At 43.5% G+C, this 16,153-nt stretch overlaps 1 protein-coding gene across 1 annotated transcript in view; it reads left to right on the forward strand.

The window, feature by feature from the left end:
* Nucleotides 1-16,153, forward strand: part of adcy8 (adenylate cyclase 8 (brain)) — a gene marked incomplete at both ends in the record, with an annotated part of 388,672 nt that overhangs the window by 295,584 nt on the left and 76,935 nt on the right. The window contains 3 exon segments of the mRNA XM_084327783.1: nucleotides 8,369-8,566; nucleotides 10,905-11,005; nucleotides 15,989-15,998. Coding sequence (XP_084183909.1) covers nucleotides 8,369-8,566; nucleotides 10,905-11,005; nucleotides 15,989-15,998 — 309 coding nt within the window.

Below are 16,153 nucleotides of genomic sequence, written 5' to 3' on the forward strand. Positions count from 1 at the left end.
GCATCTCACGTCCGTTCAGAAAGAACGTGTACAAGATTTTACACAGACACGGTGGGATAGATATAGAAACTGCGTCAAATGGTGGCTTAACCTATATATATATAAAGGACAACTTCTACAACCAGCTACAACAGCTACTCCAGGCCAGGAGAGAAAAAGACATATTTCTCCTCATGGACGACATGAATGCAAAGGCTGGGAACAATGGATACGAGCTGATTATGGGAAAAGCATGGAATCGGCAGCATGAATGAAAATGGTGAAAGATTTGCAAACGCCTGTGTGGACTATAGGGCTGACCTTCGAAGCTTTTTTTGGCAATCGAAGCTTCGGGGCCGAGCTTCGATTTTAATTCGAAGCTTTGAAAAAAAAATCAAAAAAGTATTATTATTATTATTATTATTATTATTATTTTTTTTTTTTTTTATTATTATTTTTTTTTATAATTTTTTTATTATGTTGTGGGACTTGTACAGCACTTTCGTAAACTTTGTTGTTTTTAAATGTGCTCTAAATAAAGTGGATTGGATTAATGAATTAAGTAGCCCCTTTCGTGACTGTGACGCAGCCAACAAGGTTTCACTCGGCTGTGTGATTTAATTCAAGGTGGATCGCTGTTGTCGAACAACTTCAGATTTCATGGGAACTACCAATCCCCCAAATCAAGAATGTTTAAGATGAATGAAGAAGGATTTAGATTATTTGAAATATGGCCTGTGTAGACTAAACTATGCACAGAATTATGTCAGTCTACAAGGTCCGGATTCTACATGGTCCGGCAATGTAGACCTACAGACCAATTATCAGTGAATGTTCATGCATTTTTAAGAAGGGCTACTTCCACAAAAAAACTAAGAACTCACCAAAACATCTCAGTAGCACCTTATCTAAATGTTCTATTTCATATATGGAGATTCATATTTATTTATGTATTGCATGCATTTCTACATTTTATTTCCTATTCTTTCTTTCTTATGTGTGGAATTCTACAAGGCGTGTAGGTGTATATGTGTTTGAGGATGATATCCTTCAAACAGGCAATAGTGATGATTTAATTTGGGCAGTGCTGAGCTGGGTTACTTTCCTCCAGTGTATTTGTCCCGCGGCCCCACCCAATGGCCCCATGCACACATACACGCACACACACACACACACACACACACACACACACACACACACACACACACACACACACACACACACACACACACACACACACACACACACACAGACACACTCACACACACACACACACACACACACACAAATCGAAGTAAAAAAAAAATAGATTTTTTATTTTATTTTTACTTCGAATTTTTTTTAATGTTCGAAGCTTGTGCCATCGAACGAAGCTTCGAAGCTTCGAAGTATTTAAGACAGCCCTAGTGGACTACAACCTGGTCATAGGAGGGACAGTTTACCCCCACAAACCCGTTCACAAAGCCACATGGATATCACCTGACCACACCACAGAAAACCAAATAGATCATATATGTATAAACAGGAAGTTCAGACATTCCCTCCTGGATTTACGAGTGAAGAGGGGGGCAGATGCGGGGTCAGATCATCACCTACTGGCCGCAAAACTCCAACTCAAGCTGAAGCGCAGTAACAGCCCCACTAACAGAGCAAAGTAAAACATGCAGCTTTTCCAGGACATAGGAACAACGGAACTATACCAAATCACCCTACAGAACAGGTTCCAAGCCCTGCAAGAACAAGCTCAAAAACCAGTGGAAGAGCACTGGAACAACCTGAAAACCGTATGGAAGGAGACATGCCTAGAAGTGGTAGGGAGAAAGAAAACAAGCCACAAACCCTGGATATCTACTGAAACACTGAAAAGAATAAAGGAGAGGAGGGCAAAAAAAGACACAATAAACAAATGCAAAACTCGAGCAAAAAATGGAGCAGCTCACAGAGACTGCGAAGTAGCAAACAAGGAGGTGAAGAAAAGCATCAAACGCGACAAACAGAAATACATAGAAGACTTGGAGCAAGAAGCAGAGGAAGCAGCGGGAAAGAATAACCTCAAGGAACTCTACCTGACCACCAAGAAACTAACCGGGAGGTTTAGACAGACAAACACACAAATCCGTGACAAACAAGGACGACTCCTCACCACCAAGGAAGAACAACACCAAAGGTGGACTGAGCACTTTAGGGAGCTCCTCAACAGAGAGCCCCCTGTCCAAGAGGTAGAGATTCCGCCAGATGCACACATGCTGGAGATCAACTGTGCCCCCCCAACAAGATATGAGGTGAAAAAGGCCATCAATGCATTGCGACGTGGCAAGGCAGCAGGGCCAGATGACATTCCAGCAGAAGCTTTAAAGGCAGACATTGAAACCTCAGCCACCATGCTACACCAGCCGATCAAAAGGATCTGGGAGAAAGAAGGAAATGTACCAACAGACTGGAAGGACGGGCTCATTGCTATTATACCCAAGAAAGGAGACCTTAAGAACTGCAACAACTATCGTGGGATTATGTTGCTCTCAACACCAGGCAAAGTGTTCAACCGCATTATCTTGGACAGACTGCGAAAAGGGGTCGATGATGAACTGAGAGAAAACCAAGCCGGTTTCAGGAACGGTAGATCGTGCAGTGACCAAATTGCCACCCTCAGGATCATTATCGAACAATCCATAGAATGGCACGCACCTGTCTATGTAAATTTCATAGATTTTGAAAAGGCATTCGATAGTAGACCGTGAGCTGCTTTGGAAACTCATGGCACACTATGGAATCCCTAAAAAATACATCAGCATAATCAAGAACATGTATCAGTACATGAAATGCCAAGTGTTACATAACGGATGTGCACAAGAACACTTCAAAGTGCCCACCGGCGTGAAACAGGGCTGCCTACTTTCCCACTTCCTCTTCCTCCTATGCATCGACTGGATCATGAGGCAAACCACAACCAATAAAAAGGACTGGCATCCAGTGGAGTCTAACGGAGCACCTCGAAGACCTGGGCCCTCATTTATCAACGTGGCGTACGCACAGATATGTGCGTAACCCGTGCGTACAATCATTTCTAAGCAAAGTGTGGGATTTATCAATTTGAACTTGTGCTTGACTTTGTGCGTATATTTAAGCACAGGTCGGACCATGCGTAGTTGGCGCCCGTTGGTAGAATATATTATTACAACAAGGAAATAAGCTTCTGTGCATTAGTTTCAACACTGGCATGTTCTGTATGAACCGTAATTCATTATAGTTCATTGTAACATAGCAACAGTAGTGTAATTATGGTTAAAAGTTTTCAAAACCCTATAAATAGCATTTGGAATAATAGGTCTTTATCTCCGAATGAATGCAGCATATATAGCGTTATCGGAATATACGGGGTGTACTGACTGACTGCGCTCCGCGTAACTCAACTTGTTATTATTTTGCGCACAGACCGCAGAAACACGGGAACATTTTGATTATATTTAAAAGGCTTTACGTTAAACGAAACAAGTGGAATTCCGAAGCTGTAAGCAGAATACAAGTCATATGAACACCCACGATATAGTGTTCTTCCCCTTCCTACTGTATAAGAAAGAATAAAAAACGCATTGCAATGAGACCAGGGTGTATGTGTATTACAAAACCCTTGCAATAATGTGTCTTAAATGAATGAAAAACATACATGCTCTGGACACAGAGCATATATCGTGTGGGTGATATGACTTGTATTATGCTTACAGAATTCCACGTATTTAGTTTTACAATGTCAAAGCCTTTTAATATAAATCAAAACGTTCCCATATTTCTGCAATCTATGCACAAATTTAATAAGGAGTTGAGGTAGATACACACTCAGAACGTATTACATGCTGGTATGCTGATAGACTCAGAGTAAACTATTATATGAATATGAATATGATATGATATAAGGTATACACTGGTCCGTTGCATACACTGGTATGCGCAAGTTACTGTTGCATAGGCTATGGCTGCTATTATATGTAATTCATATAGGCTACCTAATAGTATATGATTTTTAGAGGCATCTATTTTGTTGTCGGTATTATTAGGCTAATACCGACAACAACAGGGGGGGACCCTGATGTAAACAAGACAAACGTCTTTCTCTGGTCTGCATCCCCTTAACACTTTGAGCGCCACGCCTGGTTTTCCGTTTTACCGGCTGAATGCCACCATCGGCGCCAATGTTAACGTTAATATCGCCTAATCTATGTTTTAAATTATGGCTATGTGTCTAATATGCCCATCGCATTATCAAAGACTATTTTCCAGTCAGTGCTGTGAAGGCAGATTGTTTATTTATCACGTCGTTTCCGTTTTAGAGCATTTAGAAAAGCCCCCGTTTTGATATAAAAAACAGCTCATTCTGGAGCATTCTATGAAAATCGTCTTTTAGTGGAATATTCCACAACGTTGATATTCGTCGGCCTTTTTATGAATCGTTTTCAAATAAACGCTAGATGATCAATATTATACGTGCACACAAGCACATTACGGCCGCGCGCGGATAATCGCTCCGTTGATTTCCTCACAGACTTTTACAGTGAAACCGAAAGAAGACATTTCACAAAACAGCTTATAACTTCATCAAACTTACTCTGATTATCCTAACACTGATAACATAGAGTCCTTACCTGACATCAGATGGTATCCAACTGGTATATTCCAATTCCTGATCACCATTCGAAAAAATCGATACGTGTATGGATCCAACGCGATACTGTAGATCTCCATGATCCGCGGGGATCTGAGGTTCCAGAATGAACTGTGGTAACTCCGGCTGGATCAGTGAACTGGAAAATGTGGAGTACCGGATTTTTTCCCCCATTCATTTTCATTGAGTCCATTCCAAAATCACTTATGTCATCTGGGAGACGACAGGGGGCGCTTTTTTCCACAGTGATCGCCGGCGCCCCTCGGCTATACTCGGGTAGGCTCGGGTGATGCAATAATTTTTCAGATCGCTAAACAAAAAATAAAAAATCAGAGAAATCTCGTGAGTGGCTAGCAACCACCTATAAAAAAACCAGAGAAATCTCGTGAGTGGCACGGAAAGTGTTAACAATTGTGTGTATTGAGCCGTACTGTATTGTACCCATTCTGCAATCTGTTAAATAAAGTTTTCATTCATTCATTCATTCAAAATAGATGCCTCTAAAAATCATATTATAGCCAATCGAACACAACTAATAAAGGCATTCATATTACAGCACGGTTATAATGACACACACATGATGAATTGAAAATGGGGGACCCTGATGTAAACAAGACGAAAGTCTTTCTCTGGTCTGCATCCCCTTAATAATTGTATGTATTGAGCTGTACTGTAGGCTACTGTACCCATTCTGCAATCTGTTAATAAACGTTTCAATCAATCAATCAAACCACCAACGCCAAACAGTGGTCAACGAACGGTCTTTATTAGTATTTTGAGCTGTCCAGGCAGAATTGCAGCAATGGTCTTAGGGAGCCGTTGATATCTGACATCACCGTTTACAAGTCAGCCTTTTATTTATCCCATAACACGCGTTGTGTCTTCTTGGTTCGGCAGCGCCTCAGTGAACAATCTCCCGTGAAGTTTCTCAGAGTTCCGCTCGGGTCAGTCCATTATTTCACATCCCATGGGGGGTGTTTCATCACTTTCATGACCATATATGGATAATCATGCACGAGCATTGACGGTAGAACAAAGAGGTATTTATCAACACGGAGGAGCGTAGGACCTGTGTTCGCACGGTTGATAAATCCCGTTTTTTTTGTGCGTGCACACATTCTAAATTCTGTGCTTACGTATGAAAATAGAATACTTTCTAAGAAAAATTGATAAATGAGGGCCCTGGACTTTGCGGATGACATCGCACTACTCTCACACAACCATCAACAGATGCAAGACAAAACCCAGCTGCTAGAAACAACTGTAGCTGGACTTGGGCTCAAAATAAATGGACCAAAAACTCAAGTAATCAGAGTCAATAAAAGCACAAACCCCATAACCATCTGGGGCCAGACACTGGAAGAGGTTGAGAAATTCACATACTTGGGTAGTGTTATAGCTGTGGATGGCGGGACTGAGGAAGACGTAAGAGCAAGAATAGGAAAAGCAAGAGCAACATTCAACATGTTAAACAAGATATGGAAAACCCGAAACATCAAACTCAACACCAAGCTCAAAATCTTCAACTCCAACGTCAAATCCGTACTGCTATATGGCTCTGAAACATGGAAAACCACCACTAACATCATCAATAAACTGCAGACCTTCATCAACCATTGTCTGAGACGTATCCTCAGGATCTTCTGGCCAAACACAATCACCAACATCAAGCTGTGGGAATGCACCAAGCAAGAATCAGTGGAGGTCCAGCTGACCAGGAGAAAATGGAGCTGGATTGGGCACACACTTCGAAGACACAAAACCGCAATAACCAAACAGGCATTAACCTGGAACCCACAAGGCAAGCGAGGCAGAGGAAGACCCAAAAACACCTGGAGATGAGACACTAAGCAGGAACTCAAGACGAGGGGACTGACGTGGAAACAGCTGGAGAGGATGGCTCAAGACAGACAGGGGTGGAAACTTTTCATCAATGGCCTATGTTCCGAAAGGAATAAAAGGCCTAAGTAGTAAGTATACATACATATATATATATATATATATATATATATATATATATATATATATATATATATATATACACAGTTAGACACCCATGTAAACTATTACTATATACTGTACTATTCACATACACAGGTCCAGTCTGACCTGCAGATGGATAATAAACTTTTTGTAACTTACCCGTCTACAATACTGTATACTTTACTCAAGTGTTTTCAAAAACAGGTAAACATGTTTAGTCCTGTTGTCTAGCATATATTTTGCATTTTATTTAGCATTTTTAGATGGTATATTAGATTAGATTTTAGTTCATTAGATGATATATATATATATGGTAACTATATTTATTGTAGGGCAAATATAATTAGAGAGGGCATATATACCCTCATCTTGCACCTTGACCTTTTTACACTTGCCACAATGCCTACTTGCCCTTATGTGCATGCCCAGAGTTAATTATATTGTTATATTGTTTACACTGCCTATTTTCTATTCTATTTGTATTTGTACTTCTCCACTGTACGATAAGTTTACGACCTGTATCATGTCATCTACTACCTGTACCTCCCCTCCCCCCTCCGCCATGCTACTATGATGCCTGAATTTCTCCAAGGGGATCAATAAAGGAATATCTTATCTTATCTTATCTTACTCCTCAAGAGCTGAATCAACAGTCTCCATTGCTTTACTTTCTTTGTGGGGCTACCCATTTGTGTGCATTTGGATCACTGATTGTGCCTTTAAATCAAGACAGTAGACATGTATTTGCCACCAATAATTCCATAGTCTCTTCCACATCACACTTTCACGGTTTGATGTTGTCCCATCTTTTGTGTTGTCTTCCCCCGTCCTTATCATTCCAAGACATGGTTTGTGGCATAAGACAGCATTATTATTACAATGGTATGATGGAGGTTCATATAGACATACAAGCGTTCTCACCACTGACTGCAGCGCTGACTGGGATGTGGCGTGTATGAACGGGAGATGCATGAACTGCTCTGAGCTGTGTGTCTGATCGAGAACACTGCATTTTGGTTTTTACTTATCATTTATTTTATTTGTGTATGTACCAGGGCTACATGGATATATCAGCTGATATTATCGGCCAATATTTGTTTTCCCACAACAGTTATCTGCTAAAGGAGCAGCCAGTAAAGCACATAATAGAATCCATCAACACAACAATAGCTAAATAAAGGCATGAACCTGCGGGATGCTAAAAAAGTGTTCCATATTGTTTTACCTGAATCCATATTGTTCTGTTGTGAGGGGGCCAATCTGACCCAATTAGCTTTTAGTTAAATCTTCTTTTTACAAATGTTCTTAAAATAAAAAGGAGGGATATTTGTGTAATGTGTATGTTTCTTACTGTCTTCAAAAAATCTATAGAGTACAACAGTAGATATATCAGTTATCAGAAATATAAGCTCACAAATATATATATATATATATATATATATATATATATATATATATATATATATATATATATATATATATATATATATATATATATATATATATATATATATATATATATATATATATATATATATATATATATATATATATATATATATATATATATATATATATATATATATATATATATATATATATATATATATATATATTATCGGTCTAGCCCTAGTATGTATGTATGTATTGAATGTAATTGTGTTTTTTTTTTTACCTGAATGAACATGGGCAGTGGTGGTGGTGGAAGAACAAGCAGGTTTATTCTATTTGCATGTGCTCTCCCCCTAGACACTGGCTGCTCTAACGAGAAATTCAATAAATCTGCTTCCAAACCATCTCGCACAAGCTTTGCATGTCCAGTCTGGGCCTGAGGAAATTATCAAACGAATAGAGAGCGCCATCGACTTACGGAGTGGAGATAAGTTGAGCAGAGAACATATCAAGCCTTTCTCACTGATGTATAAAGACTCCAACATGGAAGAAAAGGTAGCTGGGGTTTTTATTTTTCAATTTTTTTGAAACAAAGATTCTTCTCTCTCTCTCTCTCTCTCTCTCTCTCTCTCTCTCTCTCTCTCTCTCTCTCTCTCTCTCTCTCTCTCTCTCTCTCTCTCTCTCTCTCTCTCTCTCTTTCCCTCCTCATATCTATCGGGAGATATAATGTTCAGAAGAAAAAAATTTACCAAACGAATTTTACGTTTTCCCCTCTCCTCATCATGAGTAAGCTAAAGGTACCAAAAAATACCAACGGTGCTTTTTTAAATATACAAATTGACTGAATAGCCCTCTTGAGTTTTTTTGTTCATAAGTGGAGAGCACTCTAGTTAGGTGAGCAGTTGGTCTTTGGCAGAAGCCCCTTCAGTTTACTCATGACCAAACGTCCTGGACCTGTTACCCCGTTTACACCCCGCTCCTACCCCTGCCTCTCCTGCCCCATTTTGTTTTGTTTTGATCTTTGAGTTGACCTTCAAATCGGCCTTTTGCTGTGTATTTTCCTTCCTTTGAATTCCATCGATAGACAAGGCCCTTGTGGTTAACCTGGTTAATCTTCTGTTAATATTAATGTGTGGTTAACTTGCTGTTTTGGCCTCCCTTCTTTTGGGGATTTAGATGTTGACCAACGTGAAGCATCCTCTTGCTAATTTCCCAGCAACCCTTTTGAGAAAGAGACAGAGCGAGAGGGGGTCATGGGGGGTGAAAAGGTCAAGGAGCAATCATGAGATGACTTATGGATGTCTGTCGACACTGACTTATCATCAGAAGTAGATGTTAATACGGTTGATTCTTGGGAGAGGTTACTTCTATTACTTCTAGGACAGGAGGCAATAGGTAAAGCTTGTATTGTAATAACTTTTTTCAGCATTTTACTTTGGTTGAATTGTGACCATTGGTGTTAGAAGTTCATATTTACGTCCCTAGACTTTTGGGGGCCCTAGGCAAGAAAATCATGTGGGGGCCCCTCCATTTGACATTAATCAGATTACCATACCAGAGGGTTCAGCCGTTTACACATGTGGCCTTTGAGTTGAAATGATGATTGACATTCATTTTGAGGGGCCCTCTGATTGGCTGACTGCGACTTACGACCAATTAAATAACTAAGAGGACCTTGATTAAATAATTCCATTACTAATTCGGCAGTCATACGAGAATAATAATAATAAAAAATAAAAAAAAGGTTTTATCTATCTTAAAAGAAGAATAAATAAATAAGGGGCGACAGTGGCTCAGGAGGTAGAGCAGTCATCTGGTAATCCGGAGGTTCCTTGTTTGATTCCCGCTCCTCCCGGGCAGCCTGTCGAAGTGTCCCTGAGCAAGACACTTAACCCATAATTGCTCCTGATGTGCAGGTCGGCACCTTGCATGGTTGCCTCCACCATCGGTGTGTGAACGTGTGAGTGAATGGGTAAAATGTGAGGAACAAATTGTAAAGCGCTTTGGATAAAAGCGCTATATAAATGCAGCCATTTACCAAGGTGGGGCCCTAAGTGCAGTGCCTATTCTGCCTGATTACAGTGCGGTCCTGTTTGTGTCTCCTCAGACTCAGAGACACTAGCTTCCTGATCTGCCTGATTACAGTGCAGTCCTGTTTGTGTCTCCTCAGACTCAGAGAGCACTAGCTTCCTGATCTGCCTGATTACAGTGCGGTCCTGTTTGTGTCTCTTCAGACTCAGAGACACTAGCTTCCTGATCTGCCTGATTACAGTGCGGTCCTGTTTGTGTCTCTTCAGACTCAGAGACACTAGCTTCCTGATCTGCCTGATTACAGTGCGGTCCTGTTTGTGTCTCTTCAGACTCAGAGAGCACTAGCTTCCTGATCTGCCTGATTACAGTGCGGTCCTGTTTGTGTCTCCTCAGACTCAGAGAGCACTAGCTTCCTGATCTGCCTGATTACAGTGCGGTCCTGTTTGTGTCTCTTCAGACTCAGAGAGCACTAGCTTCCTGATCTGCCTGATTACAGTGCTGTCCTGTTTGTGTCTCTTCAGACTCAGAGACACTAGCTTCCTGATCATCAGCTTTGCACCTTCCCTCAGAACCCCTATAGCTCACCCACTTGCTCTTGTCTCTCTCTTTCTGTCTCTCTCAATGCTTGTGGTGGACCTGTTGCATACGCCTTGTGGCAGTGCCTTCGTGTGTGTGTGTGTGTGTGTGTGTGTGTGTGTGTGTGTGTGTGTGTGTGTGTGTGTGTGTGTCTTTCCCATGTGTGTTCATAAATGTTTTATATCGTTATTCCCTCTGACCTCCTCTCTTTCTTCTCTTCACCCACTCCCCCCCACCCCTCAACACCCCCCCCCCCCCCCCCCCCCCCCCCTCATCATTAATCCAGTACTCGCAGATGAGGGACGAGGTGTTCAAATCCAATCTGGTGTGCGCTTTCATCGTGCTCATCTTCATCACGACCATTCAAAGCCTGCTTCCCTCAGCCAGGTAACAGGAATGACCGTATCCAGAGGACATACAATACATACAATAAGTACATATATTACATATTATTATTATTATTATTATTATTATTATTATTATTATTATTATTATTATTATTATTATTATTATTATTATTATTATTATTATTATTATTATTAGTATTATTATTATTATTAAACACGTTCTAATTAAACTAGAACAATTCAATTATGAATTAAAACAATAGTGAAAATTAAATACAGTACAAGAATCTAACCCTCCATACTGACAACAAACACATGAGAAAACAATCCAAAAATAAAGGGCAACCCACTCCTATGGCTCCCAAACGAATAACCCACTCCTATGGCTCCCAAACGAATCATTACAAAACAGAGTAAACTGGAACTGAAACAAAGAGGTTGGGTTTGGAAAGTGCGAGTGGAGGTTGCGGGCTTTAGAAGGAAGCAGACACACAGCACAGCAATTACCCAATCCGGATCAGCGCACGCACACACACGCACACACGCATGCACGCACGCACGCACGCACGCACGCACGCACGCACGCACGCACGCACGCACGCACGCACGCACGCACGCACACACACACACACACACACACACACACACACACACACACACACACACACACACACACACACACACACACACACACACACACACACACACACACACACACACACACACACACACACACACACACACACACACACACACACACACACACACACACACACACACACACACACACACACACACACACACACACACACACCGGAAGGAAAATAAACTGTTGAGAATAGAATGTATAGTAAAAACAAAATATATACAAACACCTACAACCCAGGGTTGTAACATATTGATTAGATTAGATTAGATTCTGTTAGATTCAATTCAAAGTAAAAAATTATATAGCAGAACAGTACAACGGAAAGAAGTTTGGCATCTAACCAGAGTGCAAATGTAACAGTAGTAGTGCAATAGTAATATACAATGTACAGGTGATTAAACTGGGTATGATATAAATATTAATTAGTACTACCGAGTAGTAGTGCTAATCAGATCTATGTACAGGGTTGTAGTATTAATATGTACAGTGATACAGACAATATGGTAGTAAGTCATACTGGCCAGCAGCGTGACTAGTGAGAGTAGGTAAGGAATATGTACAATAATATGGATGCTTGAATACAGATATACAGTAGTATCTACAGATATGTAAAAAGGATTATATGCAGGTACTGTATGTACAGACAGATGTGGATAGATATATATGCGGTAATATATATATATATACGGTATATACAGCATTATTGTACATGCTATTATACAGAGTTATATGGGTCATATGCAGGTGTATAAGAAGTTATATAAAAGGAGTATATGGTATATAAGGTATATTCAGACAGATATGGATATATATGTGGTGAATATAAATATATAAACGTATATATACAGAGCACTATTGTACATGCTATCATACAGTGTTCTGTTCTGTTAGGGGCTCTGCTTGGCATCACACTGGCATCACACTGCATCACACTGCAATTGGGATGGGGGTTTTTCCTCTTCCGACACCCTGTGTGGTTGTCGATGGGTTCCCGTTCATGTCAGGGGATGATGACGGAATGGGTCTGGACATATGGGGAAGGGTCTCACGCCCTAGGGGTGGGCCACCGGGCGCGGTTCATACCGACACGTCTGGGTGGCGCCTTATTTTTATGTTGGGATCAACACGCATATCTGCCCCTTCTCCTGGGGTTGGCAGGTCGGCGTGATTAGGGCACGGGACTGGTTCTGGTCGTGCTGGTCCAGATCAGTTGCACCCGTTGTCCGCTGGGGATGCAGATCTGCTGTTCTGGTACCCTGAGGGACTTGGGTTTTTTTCAGGGGGAAAAATGCTAGGTCGGTCCGGGTGTCACAGGGTTGAGCGTTATGGGACCCTTGTTAGGTGCGTTGTATTCTGCACTGTCGTAATGGCTTACGGCCGTGCCGACCTGTACGCGCCCGATCTCGTCGGATCTCGGCCGCTGTGCGGGTTGGTCTTGGTTGGTACTTGGTTGGGTAACCTCCTGGGAATACCGAGTGCGGGGTGCTGGGGCTGGTCTTCCATTTTTACGCTCTTCTCTTGCGCTTGGCGCTGAGGGGCCTGTTGGGGTGGTTTTAACCTCCTCGGGGGACCCTGTGCCCCCCGTATCACCGGGCCCGGTCCGGGGTAATGCTCGTTGACCCGTAGGCCCGGGATAGCCCTGTTGGAAACCAGAACGCGGGCTGCGGCGGTGCCGGAGGTGTGTTTTGGGGTTTCTTTCCTGAGGGGTTATGGGACCAACCATTGCATGGGGTAATGCCTGGGTGGTTGGTTCTCTGGTGTGTTGCTGCAGTGTCAACTCCCGGTTCTCCGGTTGAGGGTGCCCCTGCACGTTCATGACGTCTGCCGATCGTATGGGCCTTTTCTGTGGGCAGCTGTCAGGGGCCGAGTGGTCTAAGGATCCCACTTCTGACATGCTGTTTAAAGGCTTGGTTATGCGACAACGCCAGCATACGCCCCTTCCGCCGGGGCGGCTGTTTTCAGCTGTCCTTTCTGGCGCCTGCCTCGTCCGCAGTTTCCAGGCTTGGGTTGACAGCCTGTTGCCTGGTCTTTTTTCCCGGTGCACTGCCTGCTTCCGTTGGTTAACTCTTGTGTGTTATGACCATGCTGTCTGCCTGTTGCAGGGCCTGTGTTCCAGGCGGTGTACTGTTGGGGAGGACAGGGCCCGCTCGGCTGAGGGGCCTTTGTCCGAATACGCTGGCGATGTGGGGGGCGGGGTCACTAGGTGCCCACCTGGTGGCCTATTCCTTAATGTCAAGCAAGCAGTGCAAGAATGCGGAAGCATTCGTCACCGCAGGTACCGTAGTGGCGTGCGGTAATGCGCCTTTCATTTTCCTTCGCCCAGCGCCCAGGTGCGTGCACCGGCGGCGGCGTGCTCGCTCAGGTGCGTGCGTGCGCCGGCGTGCTCGCGAGGTGCCCGCGCATGCGCATGAGATCCCGCCTTGGTTCGACACGAGCGGATGCCAGAAACCGCCCCTTATTCAGTATCCAGAAATAGCTCAATTGGCAAGACTGCATGGCTGTGGATCCTACGGCTCGTTGCTGGCGAGTTCGAATCCCATCAAATATTATTTTTTTAACGTGTATTCTTTCGCCGGTTAAGGTTAGGCATGGTTAAGGTTAAGGTTAAGGTTAGGCATTGTTTCGGAGTTGGTTAAGGTTAGAACGGTTAAGTTTAGGCGCTGTTAAGGAGCTGGTTAAGGTTAGAGTTTGTCAAAGAGAATGGCAATATTCTTTCTATGGTTAAGGTTAGGCATGGTTAAGGTTAAGGTTAAGGTTAGGCATTGTTTCGGAGTTGGTTAAGGTTAGAATGGTTAAGTTTAGGCGCTGTTAAGGAGCTGGTTAAGGTTAGAGTTTGTCAAAGAGAATGGCAATAGACAGCCTATTTCCGCGCGACAGCTCCCAAAGCGGGCCTGAAAAGAAAGGCGCTTTACCGTAGTGGCGTGCGGTGACGAATGCTTCCGCATTTTTGCACTGCTTGCTTGTCATTATGCTACACGCCACCTGGTGGGGTCTTGATGCTGGCATCATGGACTTCTCCGGGCCCCCATTCCAGGGAGTCCAGTCCTTTTGGTGGGTCTGGGTCTTCCTTCGCGCTCCGCTGCTACGGCCTTGCCACGGGGTTGGGTTTGCCCTTGATCCCGTGATTCTGGGGGCAGTAACGAGGTTGTTTCCTACGTTCGTTCCCGGGTGGCATGCGGGTTGTGCGTGGGTGTAGTCGTGGGGTCAAGCCACGGTCTGCTCACCCTGTGCGTTGAGTTGCTTGAGTGCCTCTTCGCACGGTCGGGTCCGTCGCCCTCCCGTGAAGCCCCTAATAGGGGGGATGCCCTCCATTAGGGGGGGTCGGGGGGGCTCGGCCCTCCCTGTTCTGATGGTTGTGGGGGGCTGTCAGCGGGGTGTATTTGTCAGCCAGCGGCTCCGCTTGGCCTCCCTTTGTGCAGTGTGATGCCAAGCAGAGCCCCTAACGGAACAGAACGTTAGGTTTTGGCTATAACCAAGTTCTGTTAGTTAGGGGTGACGCTTGGCATCAGACGGCCGCTGCAGCCCTTGACCTCACCTTGTGGTGAAAGCTTGGGTAGGAGGAGAGCAGGTGACCACACACCTGCTTATGAAGGTAAGCTGATGAGGGGTGTGGTCAGACTAATACTGGTATTAAAGGTATATTTTGTGGAATTTTATTCAGTACGCGTGCACGTACGCGAGGGAGTGCAGTGTGATGCCAAGCGTCACCCCTAACTAACAGAACTTGGTTATAGCCATAACCTAACGTTATATGGGTATACTATAGTATGAGGTAGGTAGTTATTATTATTATTATTATTATTATGATTACTATGATTACAGTGTATGGCAGTTGTATTAGGTTATTAGGGTATATAGAGTTCAGAGTTGATATGGTATGGGGGGGGTCATGGAGGTACAGAGTTCAGGGAGATGACAGCTGAGGGCAAGAAACTGTTCCTGAGTCTGCTTGACTTGGAGCGGAGGTTCCTGTAGCACCTCCTGGAGGGAAGGAAGGCAAACAGTCCATGATTGGGATGAGAGGTGTCCTTGACAATGCTGCATGCCTTCCTCAGACACCATTTGTAATGAATACACTCAATTGCAGAGAATGATGTCCCGGTGATGTGTTGGGCGGTTTTCACCACCCTCTGCAGTGCTTTCTGGTCTGAGGCAGTGCAGTTGCTATACCAGACTGTGATGCAGTTGGCTTGCTTTCTATGCTTTCTATGGCGCACCGGTAAAAGTTCAGTCTTCACAGGAAGAAGCGGCGCTGGTGAGCCTTCTTGACCAGTGACGAGGTGTTGAGAGTCCAAGAGAGGTCCTCTGAGATGAGGACTCCAAGGAATTTGAAGCTGGAGACACGCTCAACCTCTATCCCTCTATGTACTGTAGACAGGGGCATGTGTGCCGGCTCTAGTCTTCCTGAAGTCCACCATAGTTTTCTTGGTGTTGAGGGCCAGGTTGTTGTCGGGGCACCTCGCTGCCAGGTGTTGGACCTCCTCCCTATAGGCCGACTCATATTTAAAAATGTTGATGAGGCCCACCACCGTTGTGTTG

Source organism: Notolepis coatsorum (assembly GCF_963971535.1).
Source record: "Notolepis coatsorum genome assembly, chromosome: 13".
NCBI classification, from domain to species: Eukaryota; Metazoa; Chordata; class Actinopteri; order Aulopiformes; family Paralepididae; genus Notolepis; species Notolepis coatsorum.